The sequence below is a fragment of the Urocitellus parryii genome, chromosome 9, assembly GCF_045843805.1.
Source record: "Urocitellus parryii isolate mUroPar1 chromosome 9, mUroPar1.hap1, whole genome shotgun sequence".
Lineage (NCBI taxonomy): Eukaryota > Metazoa > Chordata > Mammalia > Rodentia > Sciuridae > Urocitellus > Urocitellus parryii.
In genome coordinates this window covers 28,235,470-28,257,976 of record NC_135539.1, presented here as the reverse complement: position 1 = coordinate 28,257,976, position 22,507 = coordinate 28,235,470, and the positions used below count along the sequence as shown (strand labels likewise).

At 57.4% G+C, this 22,507-nt stretch overlaps 2 protein-coding genes across 8 annotated transcripts in view; both read right to left on the bottom strand.

The window, feature by feature from the left end:
- Positions 1-1,947: 1,947 nt before the first annotated feature.
- On the bottom strand, positions 1,948-6,998 carry Upk3b (uroplakin 3B). Its single transcript, XM_026396941.2, has 6 exons — positions 6,569-6,998; positions 6,240-6,389; positions 5,694-5,919; positions 4,702-4,781; positions 3,918-4,047; positions 1,948-3,459 (listed from the first exon to the last, which is right to left on the bottom strand). The coding sequence occupies exons 1-6, from the start codon at positions 6,648-6,650 to the stop codon at positions 3,300-3,302; spliced, it is 828 nt and encodes a 275-aa protein (XP_026252726.2). The 5' UTR covers positions 6,651-6,998; the 3' UTR covers positions 1,948-3,299.
- Positions 6,999-10,619: 3,621 nt separating this feature from the next.
- Positions 10,620-22,507, bottom strand: part of Dtx2 (deltex E3 ubiquitin ligase 2) — a 33,194-nt gene continuing 21,306 nt past the window's right edge. For 5 of the 7 annotated variants that reach the window (XM_026396954.2, XM_026396957.2, XM_077802361.1 and 2 more), the window contains 6 exons: positions 18,772-18,912; positions 15,879-15,952; positions 14,297-14,455; positions 13,154-13,315; positions 12,050-12,139; positions 10,620-11,233 (listed from right to left, as the gene is read on the bottom strand). In XM_026396954.2, the coding sequence (XP_026252739.1) occupies positions 11,006-11,233; positions 12,050-12,139; positions 13,154-13,315; positions 14,297-14,455; positions 15,879-15,952; positions 18,772-18,912 (854 nt within the window). In that variant the 3' untranslated portion in view covers positions 10,620-11,005. The remainder of the gene's footprint in view (positions 11,234-12,049; positions 12,140-13,153; positions 13,316-14,296; positions 14,456-15,878; positions 15,953-18,771; positions 18,913-22,507) is intronic. The other 2 variants (XM_026396959.2, XM_026396961.2) reach the window with 2 other exon arrangements.

Here is a 22,507-nt window from a genome sequence, read left to right as displayed (position 1 = left end):
GGAATGGACTCGAGGATGTAGAGTGGAGTGGAGAGTGTTCTACAAAGAGAGGGAAACATGTGCAAACGCCCTGTGGCACTAGAAGCCAAACAAGGGTCTGTACGTCAGGCAAGGGATGGGACCCTGGGGCCCTTGAACCTAAGATGACCAATCTAGACTCTGTGCTTGCTGCATGAAGTCCCTGAAAGTTAGGAGCAAAGACTCAACGTGGTCAGCCATATAACATGTCTGGCCTCCCTGGACGCTGGGAGGCTAATGGGGGTGGGGGTGGGGAGTGTAGCCAGAGAGAGGGTGACTGGCTGGCGGGGGCGGGGGGGGTTGTGGGGATGAGGGAACTGATGGTGGAGCGAGAAGAGGTGAGGTGGCAGCAGTCCAGATGGCCTGTCCCTGCCTGCCCTGTCCTGGTTCCTTTGATTGGGGCCTGATGAGTCATCTGCGAGTCACCACCCCCCTCTCCCCCTGGATGTTTTCCTTTTTCATAATGCACTTGTTTTTAACCATTGAGCCAGTAAGTCTGGGGCCAATGGATGTCACAGCACTTCCTCAAATACAATCCTGGGAAGCACTTATAACGCCACTTAACTAAAAGTCTCTTTAAATGTCATGGTCCTCTCTCTGTGTTTTGCCTAAGGCTGACCCAAGCTGGCCAGCGCTGGGCTCAGGTCCTACTGATGCCCCTCTGGCATGTGACTCTGGGGCAGGAGGCACTGGCCCAGCTCCCCAGGGCCCAGCTGTGCCAGGGCATTGGTCCAGGATTCTGGGATGCTGTGGTGTGATTGTGGGCACAGCCAGGGTCAGAACACCCAGGTCAAGCGGCCTCCCAGAGTGGCTTCCAACTGTCCTAAGGTAGGTTTCTACCTTTGCAAAATATTAGCGACTTGCTAATGCCCTGTGAGTCCCCTAAGCTGTTAGGATGGCAGTCCCAGAAGCCCTTTCTCAGGGTCTGCTGGGGTGGCATACCCAAGTCTCAGAGCCTACGGGCCTAGGTTTTGTGTTCACGCCTTTCTCCTTAACAGAAACCCCGGCAGGGCCTCCTTCCTCCCGCTCATCCCTCAACTCTAGGGCCACCTGAGTATTCCTGGAATCCATCCCTTCCTTTCCAGCCCCTTCACCTGCAAGTTCATGCCTGTGTCTTTCTGTCCTTCAGTCTTTTGCCACCCCCTGGCGTCATCCATGCCACCGCAAGGGTGACAACTGGTCTCTCTGAGTAGCTCTCTCTGCCGTGCTCCACTGACTTCCATTTGCCCTTCCAGACTCAGCTTGGAAATGACCCCAAGGAAGCCCCCTTGACCCTCAGCTGAGGTCAGTATCCCCCTGGACTCCCCTGGGCTACCCCTCAGTCCTCACCCCATGCTATTGCCACATCTGTTTGGAGGCAGTCTCCGTGGTCAGGGAGGCTGTTCGCAGGGAAGGATCGCTGGGGCTGCACCTGGAATCCACACAGAGGCCGGCCCCAGCACAGGAGGACCCCAGGTGTGCAGAGTCTGGCTATTCTTGCTCCTAGCTGATCTTTGGGTCTGGGAGGGGTCACTTATCTTTTCACATGTCAAACGCTAACAGGGCATCTTCTTCCCTAACTTACCTTCCAGGGCTACTGCAGTGTGAGGTGGCCTCTGCCCCGGCTAGCTGGTCCAGGAGACGGAAGCCTTGAACCCCTCCCAAGAGGCTCCACAGAGGCCGTGTTTCAAAAGTTGTCACCCAATGGGGCTGGCTCCACGGCCAGATGTCTCCCAGGCCACCAGGACATTGGACTGAAACTGCTTCCATCCAGACCTGCAGGTCTGTGGCTGGTGGGGTGAAGGAAGGATGGGGGACAGACCTCAGAGATGAGGGACTCAGGAGCTTTTAAAGACTTCCCATGGGAGGGTGAGACTGGGGAGAAAGCAGCTGAGTGGAATCACACACCCAGCATGGAATGCTGCTGCCTGAAACGCATGCATGGGTTTCTCTGTGGCCTAAGAGATGGAGCACCAGTAGGGACAGCAATCCAGGGACCTCCTCAGGGGGGCTGGGGCCACGTGCTTTTGTCCCACTGCCAGCGGGCTTCACTCCAGTCATGCAGAAGCCAGACCACATTTATTCACCTCCAAAGGAGGCGGGCAAGGGCCTGTGTGCTGGGAGCCGTGGTCAGACAGGCCCGGGAGCAGCGCCCAGGGAACACAGGGTGGGGTGCAGCGGATGGACGGAGTGCGTGCGCATGTCACCAAGGCTCAGCTCTCCTGGAGGAAATCGCCGCCGCTGTGTGGGCTGAAGCCTGCAGAGTAGGGGCTCATGCGGCAGCGGGACTGCCCCGCACGCTCTCTGGCTTGGCCGGTGGAAGCCCCGACGACCACAGATCACTTTGGGGTCGCAGGGCTGAGGCGGTGGACAGGAGCACGCATGCGCGCGGGCCCTCGGCTACCTGGCCACGGCGCGCCGGCGCCCCCGTGTGGCGATGGCGGGAACCACTCGCCTCGCGGACAGAAGCTTGGGAGTCTGCATTGCAACCTTTCTGATGAAGGGGTCTTGAGGGCCTCGGAGAGTCCACTGGGGTGATTATCTAAGGATGAGTTTGGGATCAAGTGAAAGTCACCTCTGGACACGCGGTGGTCTGAGGTTCAGAGCAGGGAGTTCCCGGAGATCGGGACCTGCTCTTCCTGATTCCCTGAGTCTAACACTGTGCATGGCATTCAGCAGGTACTCAATGAATGATGTGGGATGAATGGATGAGTGTGTAGCCATCTGTGTGTGCAAAGAGATTTGAAATGGTGACCGGAATCTGTAGCTGGATAGTCGTGATGTCATCAACACTGTCTGACCTTCTGCACATCTGGGGTCCTCCTGTGCTGGGGCCCGCCTCTGTGTGGATCCCAGGTGCAGCCCCAGGGATCCCTCCCTGCGAACTGGAAAGAGCCAGTATACAGGGCCAGCAGAGATGCCTCTGAAGGCTGTACCCTAGCGGCAGCTAAAGGGTGTGACAGAGGGTGACTTGGGCTCTACCCAGGGCAGAGCCAGGTTCTCGAAGGTTTGCTCCTGGGGTCTGCAATCTCTGCATTGGGGCTGCCGGTCCATGTGCCTCCAGCTGTGCTCATAGGTCAGGCAGAACAGAGACAGGGACAGAGGCGGGGCCAGATGCCCAGCCTGACCACAGCCCCTCCTAAAGTCACTTCCAGATGCCCAGGGCTGCTGGAGGGGAATCCTGGCAAGCTGGAGCATGCTGGGGAGAGGCCAGGAGCCCCAGGAGGCCTGTGGGCACAGGGGTGGGGAACACGCTCCCTGCATTTGTTCCCTGCCTACTAGGCCCAGGCCCAGGCAACAGGCTAGGGGCTGAGGCTGGGGAGGGGGTCCAGGCCAGGCTCACAGCCCACAGGCAGTGTGGCAGCCTCACTGGGCGGGATGTGGTGGGTCACGTAGCGCTTCCCCATGAAGGAGCCGATCCGCAGATGCTCAGGGGCCTCCTTGGGCCACCACAGGCTGGAGCTGGACAGGGGAGGAGGAAGAGGCACTATGTCCCTTGTGGGTGGGGGACTGCTTCCCCTCCCCGCACCCTCACCCCATGGCCTCGGCTCTCCCTCTCCACCCTTTCTAGAACTGGCCTCTTCCAGGTAACCACTCTGACTGCCTATGCTGGCACCAGTTTGCTAAGACACCCACGAGCTCACAGAGAAACATAAGGCTCAGGAGAGAGGGGCCTTGGCAGAGGACACAGTGAAGGACAGGGCCAGAGGGAGGCAGGCCCCCAAACCAGTCCTCAGGGGAACTACTGGATCCTCATGGCCTCCCAGGTGACAGCAGGAAAAATGCAGTTCCTGCACCCTCCCTGGAAGGAGCCGAGAACCAACCACAGTGTGGACAGGAGGCTTCCAGGCATCAGGGCCAGGGCCAGGGCCAGGAAGGGCTGTGGGTGAGAGAGGGGCCCATGGGGTGTTGCCACTCACAAGCGCACTGTAGAGGCTGCTAGGAAGGCCAGGAGCAGGAGGCCAACCAAGGACGAGAGGATGGAGGCGATTACAATCATACAGCCACTCCGCCGCCCTGGCCACGTGTCGATGGAGCTTGGGGCCTTCCCTGCACACAGGGTTCTGTCACCTCCCTCTCTCCCCATCCACCGTCACACCTCATGAACCCAGAAAGCCTCCCAAGCCCACCCGTCTGTCCATCTCAGCAGGCACCTGTCACTCCAGCCCAACCCTGGGCTCACCTGCTGGGCTTGTCCCTACCCCTGCCCCACACTGCCCGGAACATGGCAGACAGAGTGGCTGCAGACCTCCAGGGGACCATATCACCCGCTCCTTGGAACCCAGCATTCAAGGTCTTCAGATGACAAGATCCCCACCCCAACTGCCTTAGCAGCCATCTCCCCGGCAACTCCCTTCCCAGACACTCTGGTCTTTGCACATGCTTGGTGCCCCGTGTTCACCCTCAGGGCCCTGCTCAGAGAAGCCCCTAGAACCTTCCATTCCACCCCCAGCCAGCCAGCCCTGATGCTGACTCTGGTCTTCATGCCCAATTCCTTCTCCCCACACCCAGGAAAGGAGGCCCAGGCCTGGGTCCCACAGGAAGAGGAAGATTTCTGCCTGTGACAGGAGCTGGTGGGGCACCCAAGGGTTGGCAAACGCTTGGGGACTGGCAGAGCCAGTGCCCCTGCGGAAGATGAGCAGGTGGCCCAGAGAGGCCGGCGAGCTCCCTGAGGACAGAGGAAGTCCCAGCACCCAGGACTACCTTGGTGCAGAGTGATGGGATCTGACCACTCCGTCTCAGCCTTTGGTGCGCCACCGACGTCCATTAGGAGGAACTTGACACTAGAGATAGGGAGCAGGGGTGAGACTCAGAGGGCTCCACTGCCCTGGACACGGTGCCACCTTCAGCAGAGTCCCCAGCGGCCCTCCTGTGCTGGGTGGGGCCCTTCTCATGCGCGGGTCCCAGTGGTAGTCTGGCCCTGCCAGGAGGACCTGCCGAGGCCTCTCTGGGCATGTGACCTGCACCAGCAGTCCCCATCCATCTGGGCAGTGGCTCTGGGCAGGGAGGAAGATCTCAGCACCCTCTTACAAAGGCACCCAGGCCAAAGGCGGGGAGTCTCAGTCAGGGCCTGCCCAGAGTGCAGAATCCATAGGTTCTGTGGGCAGACTCAGTGTTTTTGCTGGGTAGGAACTCTAGACCATCTTGGGACCCTCCGAGTAAGGCTAGAAGCCCAGCGGGGGTGGCCGAGGGGGCAGAGGGAGCAGGGAGGATGGAGACACTCCACCACGACCTCAACAGGCCCCCTGACTGAACCCCTCTGAAGGCTGTACCCTCAGGGAAGGAGGAAGGGGATGGGAACCATCTCTTCTGCCTGAACTACCCCCCTGGGCAGAACCAGAGGCCACAGCAGCCCCCTCCCACCTTGACTGAGATCCCAGTTGCTCTGGTCCCCACCTCCCTGCTGGGGCCTCTGGAAAGGCCTCTTTCTGCCTGGTATCCAATGGGAGGGCACTATTGCCCCCTCCTCCAGAGGAGGGAAATGGAGACCAGGAAAGGGGAGGGGCTCGTGCCACCCTGCACTTGGGACTGGGCGGGGCGGGTGGGAGGGGCCGGCTCTGCACCCTGGCTCCCCAGAAGCTCCTCCTCCCCCCCAGAAGCTCCTCCTCCCCCGGCGCAGCCCAATCCCAGGGCAGTGGACGTGCGGGGGGGGGGGGGGCAGGGGGAGGCAGGCAGGGTGGAGGGGGACCACCCACCTGTAAGGGCCAGGGCCAGGGAGGGGGACATTGCAGTAGGGTTGCTGGTGGCAGCCGAAGTCATTGCCGACCCGTAGCAAGGGGGAGCTTCCACTGACACCCACTGGATCCTCACAGGGCAGCTGGTCCAGGGACAGGGGCAACGTCATGAAGTGGAGATCGGTCAGCATCCGTGGGGAGAGGGGAATGTCAGCCAGGGTCTGTGGGTTCCGGAAATCCCTGGAGGCTGGAGGATGGAGGGTGAAAGGGGCAAGAAGGGAGGAAAAGGCCTTTTCCTGCTGACCAGAAGTCCTGCCTCCACCAGCCCTCAGCCACCTGGCCATGGCCTTCAGCCCTGACCACCTCCACGGCCCCCCTCCCTGTGAGTCCAGACAAAACAGACTCTGCCATCTCCTAAGAGACCCCCCCGCTGAAGCCCACCTCACCTCGCTCCCCACACTCACCCTTCCCACCGCTGCCAGCTGCACCCAACAACTGGGGGTACTGGTGAAGTGTTCCCTCTGGGCCCTCACCCCTCTCCCCAGGCCCCTGACCTGCACCACATACCATTGGTGAAGGCCACCACCAGCCAGATGGTGTCCTTGGCGTTGGCATGCCCATCAAACACACAGCGAGGCTGCTCCAGGGAGAACGTGGTGGCCGTGACCTTCCCTTCCAGGTTCCAGGCTGTTATCTGTGGCTTGTAGGGGATCCATTCTGTAGCCATGGGGGACAAGGGTGAGCAGTGGAGAAGGGCATGAGGGTCCTGGAGGCCCACTGCCCTGAGATTACTGGACCTGACTCAAGGGGATGGGCTCCCAGGTTCAATCTCCCCAGCAGGTGCCCCCAGCGCCTCGGGTGTGGCCAGGTGCATCCATCCCAGGACCCCGACTCACCCAGGCTCAGGCTGGTTTGGAAACAGCTCAGTACCAAGAGGAGCAGCAGGCAAGGGCGAGGCTGCCTCCCAGGGGGCCCCATGATGGCCAGCGGAGCAAGGGGAGCTCAGGGGCTGGTCTGGCTGCCTCCGGCTGCACCCCACCCCCAGCACCTTGGGCCTGGAGGAGCTGGTTAGTCAGGCTGCCAGGAGGGCAGGAAAGACCTGTAAATATGAATGCTTCCCTGCCCAGCACCCACCCCAGCAGTCCAGCCCATCAGGGGGAGGGGGCTGGCTGGGCTCTGGGCCCCCAGATGACCACCAGGCAGGCCCAGAGCCTATGTCAGGAAGGGGGCCCCACCCAGCCTCCCAGCCCTGGGGAGGAGGGCCAGCCTCAGGAAACTTGGACGCAGGGCAGCATGTCTGAGATTCCTGCACCCTGGGTGCCAGGAGCTTCCCTCTGACCTCTCAGCCCCACCCAGGGAAGGAGTGGGGGGCAGAGGGCAGTGCAGCCCCCGCCTGCCCGCTCCAGCAGCCAGGCAGCCTCCCTGGCCCTGCTGCCTTCTCTGGGCCCTGCCACCTGTGAGGCTCCCTTTCCCTTGTCCAAAGTGGACTTGGGACTCTGGGAAGGGACAGTGGAGCCCTGGACAGCTGACGGACAAGCCCTGCAGTTATTTAGTTCACTTGTTTTTATGTTAGTACTGGGGATTGAACCACTGAGCCACATTCCCAGCACACCATCTCCCATCTTTTTTTAGATGGGTGAGAAGAGAGAGAGAGAGAGAGAGAGAGAGAGAGAGAGAGAGAGAGAGAGAGAATTTTTTTAACATTTATTTTTTAGTTTTCGGTGGACACAACATCTTTGTTGGTATGTGGTGCTGAGGATTGAACCCGGGCCGTACGCATGCCAGACGAGCACGCTACTGCTTGAGCCACATCCCCAGCCCTCTCATTCTTCTTAAAGACAGGGTCTTACTAAGTTGCTGAGGATGGCCAGGGACTTTCAATCCTTCCATCTCAGCCTCCCAGGTCACAGGGATTACAGGTGTGCGTCACCAAGCCCGGCTTATGTGTATATTTTTAGATAGAACTCACATACTCTAAAATTCACAGCTCAGTGATTTTGTTTTTGCTTTTTGTACTGGAGACCAAACCCAGGGGCACTTCCACTGAGCTGAATCCCCTGTCCTTTTTCTTCTTTATTTTGAAACTAAATTGCTCAGGCTGGCCTTGAACATGTGATCCTCCTGCCTCAGCCTCCAAAGTTGCTAGGATGAAAAGCTTGCGTCACCGTGTTTGGTTCGATGTTTTTTTTTTTTTTTTTTTAAAGAGAGAGTGAGAGAGAGAGGGGGACAGAGAGAGAGAGAGAGAGAGAGAGAGAGAGAGAGAGAGAGAGAAATTTTAACATTTATTTATTTTTTCTTAGTTCTCGGCGGACACAACATCTTCGTTTGTATGTGGTGCTGAGGATCGAACCCGGGCCGCACGCACTCTAGGCGAGCGCGCTACCCCTTGAGCCACATCCCCAGCCCAGGTTCGATGGTTTTTAATCATCACAGGGTTGTGCAGCTATCGCCACTAGTTCCAAAACGCCATCACCCCAAAAGCGTACACTATGCATTCAGCAGTCACTTCCTGTCGGGCTGCTGTCACCACCACTAATCTGCCTGCTGTCTCCATGAACGTGCCTGTGATGGGCATTCCACAGCAATGGGATCACACAGCATGTGGATGCATCTGGCTCCCCTCAGCATCCCTGATGTCCATCGCACACAGATACATAATAAGTATCCATCAGTGTTAGGTGCTGGGTGTTTCTACTTTGGGGCTATTACAAATACTGTTGCCAAGAACATTTGCAAACATGTTTTTGTGTGGCCATGATCTAGTAATCCTAGCCTGGATAGATCCCTGGGGTGGAACTGCCCAGTCACATGGTCCCCCTTTTGAGGAACTGCCTGTTCCCTAAAGCAGCTGTTTTACATTCCCCCAGCACTGGGCGAGCACCGCTGCTACTTTGTCTTAAAGTGGTTTTGACCAGTGTCTCTTCCAGGAAGCCACTAGGGGCGGGCACCTTTCCACATGCAAAAAATCTCCACAGAGATTTTTTTCCCTTTTGCTGTTCTGGGGAATGGAACCCGGGGGATTCAGCAAGTGCCCCCAGTGCCTCAATGTAACACCATTGAGTTACATCCCCTGCCGCCCTCACCCTTGATGTTTTTTTAGTTGTTGATGAACCTTTATTTATTTACATGTGGTGCTCACACATGCTAGGCAAGTGCCCTACCACTGAGCCACATCCCCAGCCTCTCAGCGGTTTTTTCTGTGGTACTGGGGATTGAACCCAGGGGCTTGTGCATGTGAGGCAAACACTCTCCCAACTGAGCTACATCCCCAGCCCCCCTCAGCCCATTTATAGTCAGGGTCTAACTGAATTGCCAAGGCTGGCCTCTAACTTGTCACCTTCCTGTTTCAACCACCCAAGCAGGTGGAAGTGTAAGCAGGTGACATTGTGCCTGGCTTTTTTTGTTGTTGTTTTACAGTGTTTGGGATCCAACCTGGGGCCTTACACATGCTAAGCAAGTGCTGTCCATGTTTAAATTTGTTCTGATTGGGCTGGGGATGTGGCTCAAGCGGTAGCGCGCTCGCCTGGCATGCGTACGGCCTGGGTTCGATCCTCAGCACCACATACCAACAAAGATGTTGTGTCCGCCGAGAACTAAAAAATATTAAAAATTCTCTCTTCTCTCTCTCACTTAAAATAAATAAATAAATAAAAAATAAAAAAATAAATTTGTTCTGTTTATTTATTTTTAAATTTGTTCTAATTCCAGCTCAGGAAGGCTAGAGCATGAGACTGGGCTTCCATGTCCTGTGAGCCTCTGCAGCTGTCCATGGCCACCCACAGCTCTCACATCTTGTTCCTTTTTCAGGGCCCTGAGCACCTGGCTCAACTTGGTGGGGGGGGGTACCAGGGATTTAACTCAGGGGCACTTGACCACTGAGCCACACCCCCAGCCCTATTTTGTATTTTACTTAGGGTTTCACTGAGTTGCACAGGGCCTCACTTTTGCAGAGGCTGGCTTTCAACTTGCCTTGGCCTCCAGAGCTGCTGGGGTTACAAGGGTGGGCTATTGTGCCAGGCATTTTTAAATTGAGTTTTTTTTTTTTGCTTTTTGGTCATTTGAGGTGTTGAGAGTTCTTTTAATATTCTGGATGAGACCCTTATTGGGTATGTGATTCATGAATGCTCTCCATCCTGATTCTGTGTCCTTCAATGAATGGTGAAGCACCAAGACGTGAAGGACCAGAGGGCAGAGTGTGGGGCTTGCCTGTGATTGTGGCAATGCAAGAGGCTGAGACAGAAGTATCATTAGTCTGAAACCAACCTCAACAACTTGAGATCCTCAGCTATAAGAAGGGCTTAGATGTAGCTCAATGATTATTATCTCTAAATGTATTAATATATCCATCTTGGTATTGTTTTGTAAAGTAGAATTTTTGCTGTACCAGGGACTGAACTCATGTGTACATTACCACTGAGCTACACCCAGGGTCTCCCCAAGTTGCCCAGGCTGGGCTTGAACTTGAGATCCTCCTGCCTCAGCCTCCTGAGTAACTGGGATTACAAAGGTCTCACAAAGACAAAAGTGCCTCTAGTCCACCATAGTCATAATGTGGCTCTGCTTGTCCCTTACCTGGGGACAGATTTCCTTGACTGGGGACATCTGCTCCTTCCCCCACAGGGGTCAAGACTGGGCTGGTGCTCTGCCTTGGCCAGTCACTGAAACTTTGACCCTCTGGGTCCTCATCTATAACCCAGTGACAGCAGCACCTGACCAGTGTTTTGTAAACCAGGGCCACTGTGGATGAGCGGCTGTGCAGGGCAGGGTGCCACGGGCTCCCCAGCTCCTGCAGATCGCCCTTTACCAGATGGGAGCTGAACAAGCAGTACGCATGACGTCCTGGCACAGTGGACATGTATGGGGCCTGTGCATGGGGGGCAGACACCCCTCACACACTTGCATCCGCTACAAACACTAAGAGCCTGTGGACTTTGGCTACAAGGCCTTTATTGCAAACAAAATCTGAGGTATAAGAAGCTGACTCAGAACCCACGCCTGTCCAGCCAAGGGAGGGGTGATCTACACTCACCCCACGCCAGGCCTGGGCGCTGGAGCCCAGGACTGTCCTCCAGAGTCCTAGGGCCCGTCCCTGCACTGAGGTAGCTGCATCTTGGCCCCCACAAGGACAAGGCCCCAGGGCTGCCGACTCCCACAGAACTCCCCCACTAGGAGGGGGAGGGTAGGCACAAGCCTGGCCCCTCGCACCCTGGCATACGTGTGCCCCACAAAGGTTCTGGCCTCTCAGCAAAGGCACGTTCCTGCCCGCCACCCAGGGGCAGCCCGGGCAGCCATGGGGCTGGGCAGCTGCCAGGTGGCCATGGGGGATTGGTGGGTCACTGCTGCTCCAGGCAGTCCTCGGTCACCCCCTGGGCAGCCAGCTCGGCCAGCACATTCTGCAGGTAGTTGGGGTCGGGGTAGCCATGGCCTGTCACGTTGCGGTCCATCTCTGTCTTGTGGTGGATCTCGTTCCACACCACGGTGTCAGTCTCGCCCGTGGTGCTGGACGTTCCAACTGTGAAGATCAGTCTCCTCTTCCAGGCCACCTTCAAGAGCTCCAAGACCTGGCAGAGGAGAAGGGAGGGCCCATGAGTGGTGCCCCTCAGGCCCTGCCCCTCCGCTCTCGCCGGAGATGAGCTCACCCAGGCCCAGCCCTGGATCCCATCTATGGGGCCCCTAGAACTCCAATTGCTGATGGGATGGCCCCACAGGGTCTCCCGTGGGCCCTGGCCATAGCCCTGCCCTCCCCACCTTGGCAGCCACCACCACTCTGCAGCCACTCTAGCGACGACCCAGCTGCCACCTTGAGTCTGCCCTCCTTCCTCACTGCCCTCCTGCTCTCCCCATTCAGCCACGGAAGAGCCCAGCCTCGAGGTTGGGGTGCAGCTCAGGCCTAGCCTATGTGAGGTCCTAGCCCGACTCCCAGCAGCACAAAAATAAAGAAATAGAGTCCAGTACACACCTCCCAGCAGCCAGAGCACCTTCTCAAACTGGAGGACCCTCCCAAGGCATGCCTAGAAGGCAGCCAGGCCCAGCATCCCGCCGCCTCCCCCTGGGGGCTGGCTCCTGCCTGGGCCCAGCTGTTCTATCTGCCTGGAAGGCGCTTCCAGACTTTCTCATAGCTGCACAGTCCCTGTTCAGGTCTCAGTGCAGACAGAGGGACCAGCCATCTGACCCCATCCCACCCTGGGTGCAGGCCGTCCTGACTAAGAAAACGCCCTAGCCTCTTCTTCCTGGCTTCTTCCTGGATCCACAGCAATGCTTTGGAAAGGAGTGGCAAACAGTGGCCCACCCCTGCTGGCCCACTCCCTGGGGGTCCCAGTGGGCCCCATCTTCTGCCACATTAAGGTGATGGGGTGATAGGGGCAACGGGTCTTCACCTTGCGGCCCTGGGCGTTGTCTGGAAGGTAGCACTGGCGGGGAAACCCTCTGGCAGTGAACGGCTTTCCTGGATTGGGGTGCTCAGGGCCCTGAAAAAGGAACAGATGCCAAGATGTGAGAGCTGTGGGTGGCCATGGACAACTGCAGAGGCTCACAGGACACGGAAGCCCAGGCTCATGCTCCAGCCTTCCTGGCCAGCTCAAGTGACCCAATGACTCTGGTCCCTCAAAGACCTAAAGTGAATGTGGCCTCCCCCAGTGAACGCCCTCCCTTGAGCCTGCGCCAATCTGTCTGGCACCACCACTGCCACTTCTACCCTGCAAGAGCCAGAACTGACCCTCTTCTGCTCTGGGGATGCTCTAAGCACTGGGTTTCCTAGGATCTTTCTTTGTGACCCTGGGGGCACCCCTCCACATCCTCCACACGCTCACTGGGTGGCACCTTGCTCCAAGAACTGGCTGGAGCAGTGTGACAGGGGAGGGATAGTGACAGCCTCCTGCCCTCCACCACAGAGGCTGCACCGCCTACAACTCAGTCCCCTCCCTCGGAGGTGCTGCCCTGATCACAAGATAGGAAACCTGGTCGGGTGAGAGCACGGCTCCACCAAGGCTCCACACAGCAGACCTCATCTGGCTCCAGCTACTCCTGCCCTAGGTTGAGACCAGCCCTGGCCCAGGCTTTCCTCTAGGACCTGTGCTTGCATTCCTGAAATGCAGCCTTGGCCCTGCCACGTCCAGCCCAGGCTTAGTGGTCACTCTCCCGAGAACAGGGCCCCACCCCACTCCCTGGTGCCTGCGGGGGCCCCGCAGCTCCTCAGCATCGCTCCTCCTGCTGTCTGCCTTGTCCTCCATCCAGCCCAAGTCCAGCTGGAATGACCCCTCCTCCAGGAGGCCTTCTGTGCTCGGGGAAGGACAGAGGGCTACTGCTTTCCTCCACAGCCGCAGTCCCCAGCACTGTTGCCTTTGCGTCCTGCCTCCCTGGTCCCAGCCTCAAGGAAGCAGGGAGTCTGGGGCTGGCAGCAGGGACCCTGGTACCCCATCCCCGGGGTGGGGCAGGAGAACAGCACCTGGGTGTGACTGACCCCTCCTGAGGTGGCCCCTTACCTGGATGCCGTGAGGAATGTTGTAAACTATGAGTATCGTCCCACAGTCCTCGTGGCCAGGCAGTGACACCTGGAACCTGAAAACCTCCATCTTCCCCCGGGGCTGGGTCCCGGTCTTCTCCCCATAGATGGTTTTGCAGGAAGGACACTGCAGGCTCCCATCCTAAGACAGGCAGACACAGCAGACTGAGCCAGCGGCCCAACCACACTGGACAGTCAGCCACTGCCTCGGCAGGAGGAGAGGTCACCAGGGAGAAGCTGGCATGGCTCACAGGGCGCCCAGGCAGCCTCCTCTCAGAGCACCTGAACTCCAGCAGCTCAGGGTCAAAAGGGAAGTTCTACACTACAACTCCTCACGCTGCTCTTATTCAAAGGGTAAGTTCAGGAGACTGGCATTGAGTAGGAAAATCAGGGTCAGGAGCAAGTCTCTAGTCTAGTCACCTTTGAAACCATACAGAAAATCCTGCAACTGATGATGAGCTGCATGTAGGACGCTACATGACGGACAGGACACTGCGGACAGGGCCCAGGCAGAATCAAATGGCCATCATGTGACTTAGTTTCCACTGTCCTCCCAACTCCTGCTCACCCTGGCTAAACCCCTCTACAGGAACAGCAGCCAGAGGTCAGCCATTGACAGCCTGAGTGGGACCCTTCCCCTGTAGAGTGGAACAGGACCCTGAATCAGGGGCCTGGCTCTGCACCACCCAGTAGGTGACCCTGGGCATGTTCCCCTCCCTGGGCCTTTTCTTCATGAGGACAGGCCTGACTGCAGAGGAACATCACAAAGATGTGAGGTGCCTGGAAGTGGGAGGGTAACATGAGTCTGCTGTAGGAGGAGCCCAGGATCTCTCCCTGAGCTGGCTGCAGGAGTTGGTTTCCTTCCTACAGCACATGGCAGGCCTAGGAGAGCTGGCCAGGCCTTCAAAATGGTCTTCAGGCCGGCTCCAGGGCTTGACTAACTTTCCAGGAGCAATACCACGCTTGCTACCCAGGCCTAGCAGCCGACCCTCCTCCTGCTGCAGCGCAAGGACTGCAGACATCTCAGAGCTGTTCTGCCCAGCTTCCTACTCAGGGCCAGCATGCCGGGACTAAGGCTGCGGGAGCAGGTCACCTCTACCCGCCCCTGGGCCACCATGGACACCTTGTTCCCGTTGCAGTACATGGCCAGCAGACACAGCAGGTGGAAGGTATGGCTGCATTTGGTGAGGCGGCCCACGGCCACAGGCCCTAGGGTCTTGCTGTCAGTCACGTCGCCATAGCCAGACACCACGCACAGCTTCTCCATGCAGATGATGCAGTCCTGCAGGGGGCAGACAGGGCGAGCTCGCCAACAGCTGGCCAGGCCACAAGGGGCCAGGCTGGGAGGGAAAGGCGGAAACACCACAGCTGGGGTCAATCACTGTGACATGTGCCCACAAAGGGCTGACCAGAGCCTGGCCCAGAAGGACAATGAGAACAGCCAGACGGGAGGACAGGAGAGGGGAAGCTGGGAGCCGGCCTTTTTAAAAAGGACACAGAAACTGTGAGATAGACAAGCAGGGATGTTCCAAAACATGGAATAAGACGTGCAGCTTCAGGGGACACTAGGCCAGCACAAGTAGGAGATGAGACCAGGGCAGGGTCAGAGCCAGATCTTGACCACTGTGCTCAGGAGTGGAGGTACCCTGTGAGTCAGGGCCTGCTGTAGAGTTTTTGGTTTGCTTTTTTTGGTACCAAGGATTGAATCCGGAGGTGCTTAACCACTGAGCCGTGTGTGTGTGTTTTTAAGCTGTAGATGGACATATCTTTAATTATTTTATTTGGTGCTGAAAACTGAACCCAGTGCCTAACACATGCTAGGCAAGCACTCCACCACTGATCCACAACCCCGATCCCCCCCCCTTTTTTATGTTTTTTAATTGTAGTTGGACATAATGACTTTATTTATTTCTTTTCTTTTTTTTTTTTTTTTAATGTGGTTCTGAGGATCGAACCCAGGGCCTCTCACATGCTAGGCAAGTGCTCTACCACTGAGCCACAACCCCAGCACTGGCCCTCTTTATTTATATTTTTTATTTAGAGACAGGGTCTCGCTGAGTTGCTTAGGGCCTTGCTAAGTTGCTGAGGCTGGCTTTGAACTCTTGATCCTCCTGCCTCAGCTTCCCGAGCTGCTGGGATTGCAGGAGTGAGCCACAGTGCTCAGCCTAGCATGCTTGACCTTTAACCCCACTCTAGTACCTCCAAGAGGAAAGTAGTGCCAGAGCCCCCAAGGCGTAGCTCAGCAGAGTGGGGTTTTGTTTCCATGTTTTGGAACATCCCTCACCAGCACTCCCAGTCAGAAAAGCAAGTGTCACCTGGATAAGGCCACCTCACTCCTGCACCAGTGCCAGCCTGAGGGGAGTGAGGCCAATGTGTCCAAGCCTTGTCTCGTGTCCAAGCCTTGCCTCGAGCCCCCTGGCCCCGGGGATGGCCTGCATTACCCAGGTCTGTGCTGAGAGCAGGGCTCAGGCAAACACTTCTGTGAGGTGGGAATGACACAGGCCCCTGGATCCCTGGCTACCTTGTCTCAATCATGCCCACCTCCCTTGGGAGGCGTGGGGTTGGCACTAGACCTGGAGCCTGACGCACACTCCAGAGACTCTGGGGAGGTCCTCCATGGGCTGAGTGTGGCCAGGGACCCTTCAGCAGAAGTCCATTCTTGTCTGCAAACTGAATAGCAGTGGTGTGGCTCGCAGGACACGTACCTCGTCTGGGGGTGTCTTCAACTCCTCGGTATAGCTTCTGATCACTTGCTCGGGCTCTGGCTTTGGAGACCCTTCTGCAAGAGACGAGAAGGTGAGCGCTGTCCCAGGCACCCAAGCAGAGGAGAGCAATGCGGGGAGGAAGGCAGACAGGCGAAGCCCAGGCTGCCAGGAAGAAATGTTAGGGGCCAAGATGGAAGGTTAGCAGGCAAGCCAGGACAGCCTGAGCAGGCACAGGGCGGCCTGCAGCCCCGCCCAGACCACCCTCAAGGCCCAACCTGGCCTGGGGCGAGGCCTAGAGGAGGCAGAGGAGCAGAAACAGAGCAGCACCTCGCAACTCCCCAAGTTGCATCCCAGGCAATCAGACCCAGGCCCCTCTGAGAATGCCAAAAATGTCCAACGAACCACCCCAGAGAATCTTCGGCAGTGTTGTTTACTCCGCTTCCACCACTATTGTGTGAAAATGCACCAGGTCAGCCCATGTGGTATCTTATAGGTCTGCACACTGCAAATGACAGGTGCACTGACGCTGTTACAGTGCACCACCTGCCTCAGAACTGGGGGGGTCTCAGTCACATGCCTACTCAGCTCCAAGCTAAGTGACTCTGGAAAGCAGCTGGAACACAGGGAGACATATGCTGGCTGCTGGCGCTCAGGTTGTACACATGCAGTGCAGAGTTGGGAGACTCCATGCCCCTCAGCATGCAGCCCTGCAAGGGGGACATGAGGCCCTGCAGTGGCAACATCAGCACAGCGGCTCCCCGAGGCAATAGGGACAATCAGAGGGTGGCCAAGCCTTCAGCAGGAGCCTAAGACATGGGGAGGCAGCACAGTCCTGCCAAAGACCTGTCGGGGCTCCCCATTCTGCCTCAAGGTCACACTAGGGTTCCTGGTCCCTGAGTCCAGGAGGGAAGGGTCTCCTGGTTTGAACCTAAGTGCATGGCACTCAGCCTGTGGCCTCAAACACTTAGAAATATGAGGGCTCATGACTATTTGGGAAGGTGACTTGGAGGAGCAGAGGCCAGAATCGGGGACTTGATTCTGACTCTGGCTATGACCACATCCCACCACCTCAGAGGCGCAGCTTCCTCAGCTAGAAATGGGGAAGTCCCACATCTAGTAAGCTAAAGCAGCAGGGGGCTGCCACCAGCAAAGGAGTCCCAGACACACCGTTACACACCCACATAGCCCTCACCCCCACCCCATGCACACCCACACCCACAGGCTTCCACATGCACCCTATGCATAACCATGTACCCATATACCCGTGTCTCATACACACGCATGTACCATATACCTACATACCTTACACACTCGTATGCCCACATGCAATCACATGCATCCACACACATTCCCCACACCTATATGTACCCCATATATACCCACATGCATCCATATGTACCCTACACATGCCCTATATACACAAGTGTCCTACACACACCACACACCCCATGTACACAACTTAGCAGCCCATCCACACACCTCCCCTACAACCTCCTCTGACACCCTTCCCAAGACTTCCAGAGCCCATTTGATGGCTCTGGTGAGAGCCCGGCCACAGGCACAGGGAGGCCATCCTGGAAGTTAGGACGTCCGCTGACTGAGGGGAGTCTTCTGTCTTGAAAAGCCCAGTGGCCTCAGGAGGCTCCAGGAGAGCCAGGGACCCCTCTGCCAGGACCAGCACCTGGCCCAGCTCACCAGGCAGCCTTTCAGAACCAAAGGGAGCTACCATTAGCCACGGTTCTCAACCAGGGCCAACCAGGAGCCCATCAACCCTGGGGAAGGCACATCTGGACTCAGAACACCACAGGATCTACTGAGAGCCTGTGCTCTTCCCAGGCAACTGGTTGCCCTGGAGGTCACCAGTCACCCTGCCCAGTTTCACCTCCACCAAGGCAGAGCGAAAGCAGCACGCACAGAGTCCAGGACTGGGGCTCAGGACCCCAAAACCAGCTCTTTTCCCGGGCACACCTCCACATCTCACGACTGCCACTGTTGGCATGTGCCAAGCACTTCACATGTCCTTCCTGTTCCCAACCCACCCAGCAGGAGGTGCCACCTCATGAATGGAGAAACTTGTGTGAGCTCAGGAGGCTAATGCAGGCAAGAGCCGAGACTAAAGGCAGGCTGACAGGGCTGCAGCCCAGGCCCCTGTCCAGCATGGCACCATCAAGAACGCCATCTGCGATTCCACTGTCCAGCTTAGAAAAGCGCAGAACTGCCACAAGCTCCTCCACACAAACTTTGTTAAAATTCCCAGCACCTTCTGTAGCTGTGAAACCCCTTCTGCCCGGGCCACATGATGGACAGGGCAGCGGTCACCAGGGGAAACCACATGGGCAGCAAACCCGACAGCTATTTTGAGGGCCTTTTTAAAATTTTTTTGGTACTGGGAATTGGAACCAGGGTCACTCGACCATGAGCACATCCCCCAGCCCTACTTTGTATTTTATTTAGGGGCGGGGTCTCACTGAGTTGCTTAGCACCTTGCTGTTGCTGAGGCTGGCTTTGAACTCGCAATTGTCCTATCTCATCAGCCACCCCTGCCGCTGGGATTACAGGCCCGTGTCACTGCACCGGACTTGAGGGCCTTTCTTGATACATACACTGGCCCCATGGAAAAACAGTCATCCCAGAATCCCAAGCTATGCCTCATCCACACCTTGAGGTTTGCAAAGTTACAGGTCCTCATGAACAAGCCCCTCTCACTTCGACTGTGCTGGGAACGTCAGATTCCCAGGAGCCACCTCTGTTGCCAGGCGAGGGCAGGGAGAAGGGCCACAGGAAGGGAGAAGGGCCATGGAGGTTAAAGAAGAAATCGACACAGAGAGCCAGAGGCAGCAAGACTCGGAGGAGGCTTAGCAGAGGCCAGAGAGCATTTGTGAATAGGAACTACCTTTCACGGACACTTTCCTCAGTCTCTTAACTGAGCTGTGGCTTTTAGAGGCCAAACAGGAGGCGGGAGGGCTGGCGGGCTGGGGTGCGCGGCTAAGACACACAGGGAGTCCAATGGCTGACATCAGCACACTCGTCATGCCTGCACGGGTGCGAGATCAGACATGCAGAGAGGGGGAGAAATGTTAGGAGGCTTTCAGCAGGTGACCTTCACAAACCCTGCTGAGTAGGAGGTGGCAGCACCACAAATGGCCATCAGGACCTGCAGGATCTCTGGAGAGCCTGGCTTCTAGAAGGAGCTCCCTGTGCTGCAGGAACAAGTTCCAGACCAGGAACCAGGGAGAGCTGGTGAAATGGCCCGGCTCACCAGAGCCCTGGCCCAAAAGTCCCCAGGTGTCTGCCAAGCAACTTCACAGCCCGTACCCAGAGCGTGCAGGGAGCGGGAGGCCACTTGCTCTAGAAGAGCAGAGGGGAGATCACCACCCAAGAAGCCTCCTCGGCAGTTCTGGGCAGTGCTAGGCGCAGGCGGGGCAGGTGCTGCAACAATGTGGCGGGGTGCAGCCAGGCTGCAGAAACTGCCTCCTGAGCAGGGCTAGTGACAAGGGCTGGCCTCGCATGGGGCCTCTGGGCCTGGCTACACCCTCCTGCCTTCAGTCATCCTGTCTTCTGTGGGCTGCTTCTGCTTTCTCTGCCCCACCTGGCAAACCTAGTGACATGGTCTGGAGACATGGCGGAGGCAGGACACCACCCCTCTGGACTGCTTCCACACTGAGGCGACCCCCCAGCTCCTAGCAGGGTGGAGATGCATGTGCCTCTCTGCCCAGCTGGACCCTCCCCCACGCTGTCCCCTTCCTACTCTCTGATGACTCAACACTGCATGGGACACACTGATCTGCTAGTGTGTGATCAGTGGGTCCTCATTCCCGCCACACCCTCGCCTACCCCTCTGTCCACTCCCTGTCACTGATTAGTCTGGTTCAAAAGCACCTTCTCCCCAGAGGAAAGAAGCTCTGGGCTTCTCAGCCACACTAGAGAGTGGTTTTCCCTGTCCTTGGAACCTGGCTCAGGCACTGGGCATAGCAGGGTACCAGGGGCACCTCCTTCCTGGACCCCATTCCTCTCCAGGACAGGTTGGGACAGATAGTGATGCCCCCCACCAGGTGATTCAGAGGTGCGAGGAGTAGCCAGGCCAGCCACTGTGGCCTCATGACAAGATCAAAACTCCCTACCTGGCAAATGTGCCCAGTCAGGGACAGAGGCAAAGGCTAGCCACCTGCTGGACAGCACAGCCAAATGAGGGAAGGGTCACCGTAGTACACATTCAGCAGGAAGCACCTGCACCACAGAAGACCAAGGCTCACACTGGGGCCAGATGCCCGCGCTGACCCAGTTCCTGCTGTCACTGCAATGCCACCACAAGCTGAGACTGTTCCTGGGCTCAAATGTATTCCCCGGGGAACAGAATGTCAGGTAGGCAGAATGACGAACAGGCACAGGTGTCAGAAAGAGGTTGGGAGCAGGGACAGGTGGTTTCCCTTAGAGAAACATCTCTGGATGGACAGCGTCTTCTGACTGAACATGTCCCTCTTTACTCAGATCTCTGAAGTGCCACCTCTGCAGGCCTTAGGCTTTCCCTGACCCTTTATGGGGAGGGACCATGTCCTCCTCCAACTCTCTACACCTGTGCCTGCTTTGCTTTCCTTCTCACTTCTTCACCATCTGGAATCACTCGCTCCAGCTGACCACTTCCCCTAAGCACGCACACCACGGGGTGAGCAGCTCTGCTGACGACCATTGCTAGCACCCAGGGCACAGTCCTAGGAGGCGCACCACATGTCAGCTAAGGAATGAAGGCATCCCAGGGCCACCACTGGCAGCCCCCAGGAAGCCAGCATCGAAACACTCCTTCCCTGTCACCACAGGACCTAGCCCCACACTCCAGTCACCAACAAGGAAGGAAGGCTCGACACCACACCTGGAGAGAAGGCAGCCCCTGCCCTGTGGCTCTGCCTTCTAGAGAAAGGTCTGAAAACCACCCCAAACCCACAGACTCAACTCATCACAGCAGCAGCAAGCAGCGGGCAGGACTGGGGGCCGCCCAGGCAGGGGCCTCTGCATCTTCCTCAGCAGTAGGACTCGGCACAGCCCCCTCAGTGGAGAGGCCCTTGAGCCTGAGCTCCCATTTCTACTCTCCACAACTGCACACACCGCCTTCCCGACACCAGAGGTCAGCCTTTCACCTAGTGGCCAGGGCTGAGATCCAACCTGTCTTCCTTCCACTCTGGCCTCTCCACCAGGTTCAAGCCCAGGGTCCCCCCTTGCTGGCTGGTCTTGGGCAAGTTCCTAACAGGAGTGTAAGCCGCAGGCCACTGGGACAGACGCCACTTACTCTTCCTTCACAGGCTCCACCCCCACCCCACTTGGAGGCACAGCTCCTTCAGCCCACACAGAAATGGTTACAAACCAGCCTGCAAGACCTGTCCCCAAATGCTCACCTCCCTGCAGCCAGGCATGGCACATTCAGGAATCCAGCCCTTGATTCTTGGAGGCTGGTTGGGGTCCTCTCATTCCCTGGTGGCCCAGAAAATGGTCCCACCAAAAGGTATCAACCACTGAGAGGTGGCAATCTGGCAACAGGCTCCAGTATCTCCTTATTTCCTACCTGGAACCAACTTCCTGAACTGTGGGGGTCTGTTCCCTACCAGTCTAGAATGTGTGAGGCCCTGAATTCCATGCCCAGAACCACAAAAAAATAAAAACAAGCCGAGTGTCATGGTGCACACCTATAATCCCAACAACTCAGGACGCTGAAGGCAAGAGGAGCACTAGTTTGAGGCCAGCCTCAGCAACCTAACAAAATCCTATCTCAAAAAAAAAAAAAAAAAAGGTATAGAAGGGGTTGGCCAGTGCTATTCAGGCAAACCCAAAGGCCACAAAGAAAGGTGTTTAACATCTATATTACAGTCTCAGTGGCCACCCTGGCAGAACTTGCTGCGGCTGCTGAAGACACCAAGTTCAGAGCTGGGCCTGTGGGGGTTAGGCCTTTTCCATCGCGGACATCCCCGCACAAAGCAGCACTCAGCGTTGGTGTGTGACTCACCTATGGCACCCATGCTGAGTGGCCCAAGGTGGGCAGGAACGTCCTGGTCAGCATGTCTGCTCACTCTTTCCTCTCGGCCGGGAAGAGGCTCGCGGCTGAGCAGCGGAAGTAGGGCTGAGAGGCTGCCGGGCTTCCCTGCCGTTACAGTCCCCTGCCCTCCACGACCATCTTCTACCACTTCTCTAGTGACCCTTTCCAGGTGCCTCCCGTGTCCCCCAGGAGGCTCCAGGGCCTCCTGTGCCCCAAGCCACTCCCCTGATGCCACCCACAGTCCCCCTTTCTACACCACAGTCACCTCCCTGTCCAGCACCTCCTCCACCAGGCTCAGGAGCACCTGGTACCACAGGGAAGAACCCAGGTTCTGAGCCCAGGGCTGCGTCAGGGATTTGAACTCCCCGAGCCTCGGTCTCCTCACCGACGCCTTGGGTTATTCAGGGATCAAACACAGGAACACGCACCAGAGCCCCAGTCACTCCTCTGAGTCACTGTCCCAATGACAACACCACACAGCCGCCCTGCAGCAGGCCTGGCAAATCTACCCACACTGCAGGCTACTGGGACTCAATAAACCCAACTGTCACCCGATCCCCTGCCAGTTGCAAATGATGGGGTTCACTGCCACACCTGCACTTTTACA

Bases quoted from the DNA above. Each gene is read 5' to 3' on its own strand.
- Upk3b (XM_026396941.2), bottom strand. From the start codon at position 6,650: ATGGGGCCCCCTGGGAGGCAGCCTCGCCCTTGCCTGCTGCTCCTCTTG. The intron at 5,920-6,239 runs GTATGTGGTGCA...TCCATCCTCCAG, and splicing joins GGTGGTGGCCTTCACCAATG to CCTCCAGGGATTTCCGGAAC. The intron at 4,782-5,693 runs GTGGGTGGTCCC...CCCTATCTCTAG, and splicing joins CCTGGCCCTGGCCCTTACAG to TGTCAAGTTCCTCCTAATGG.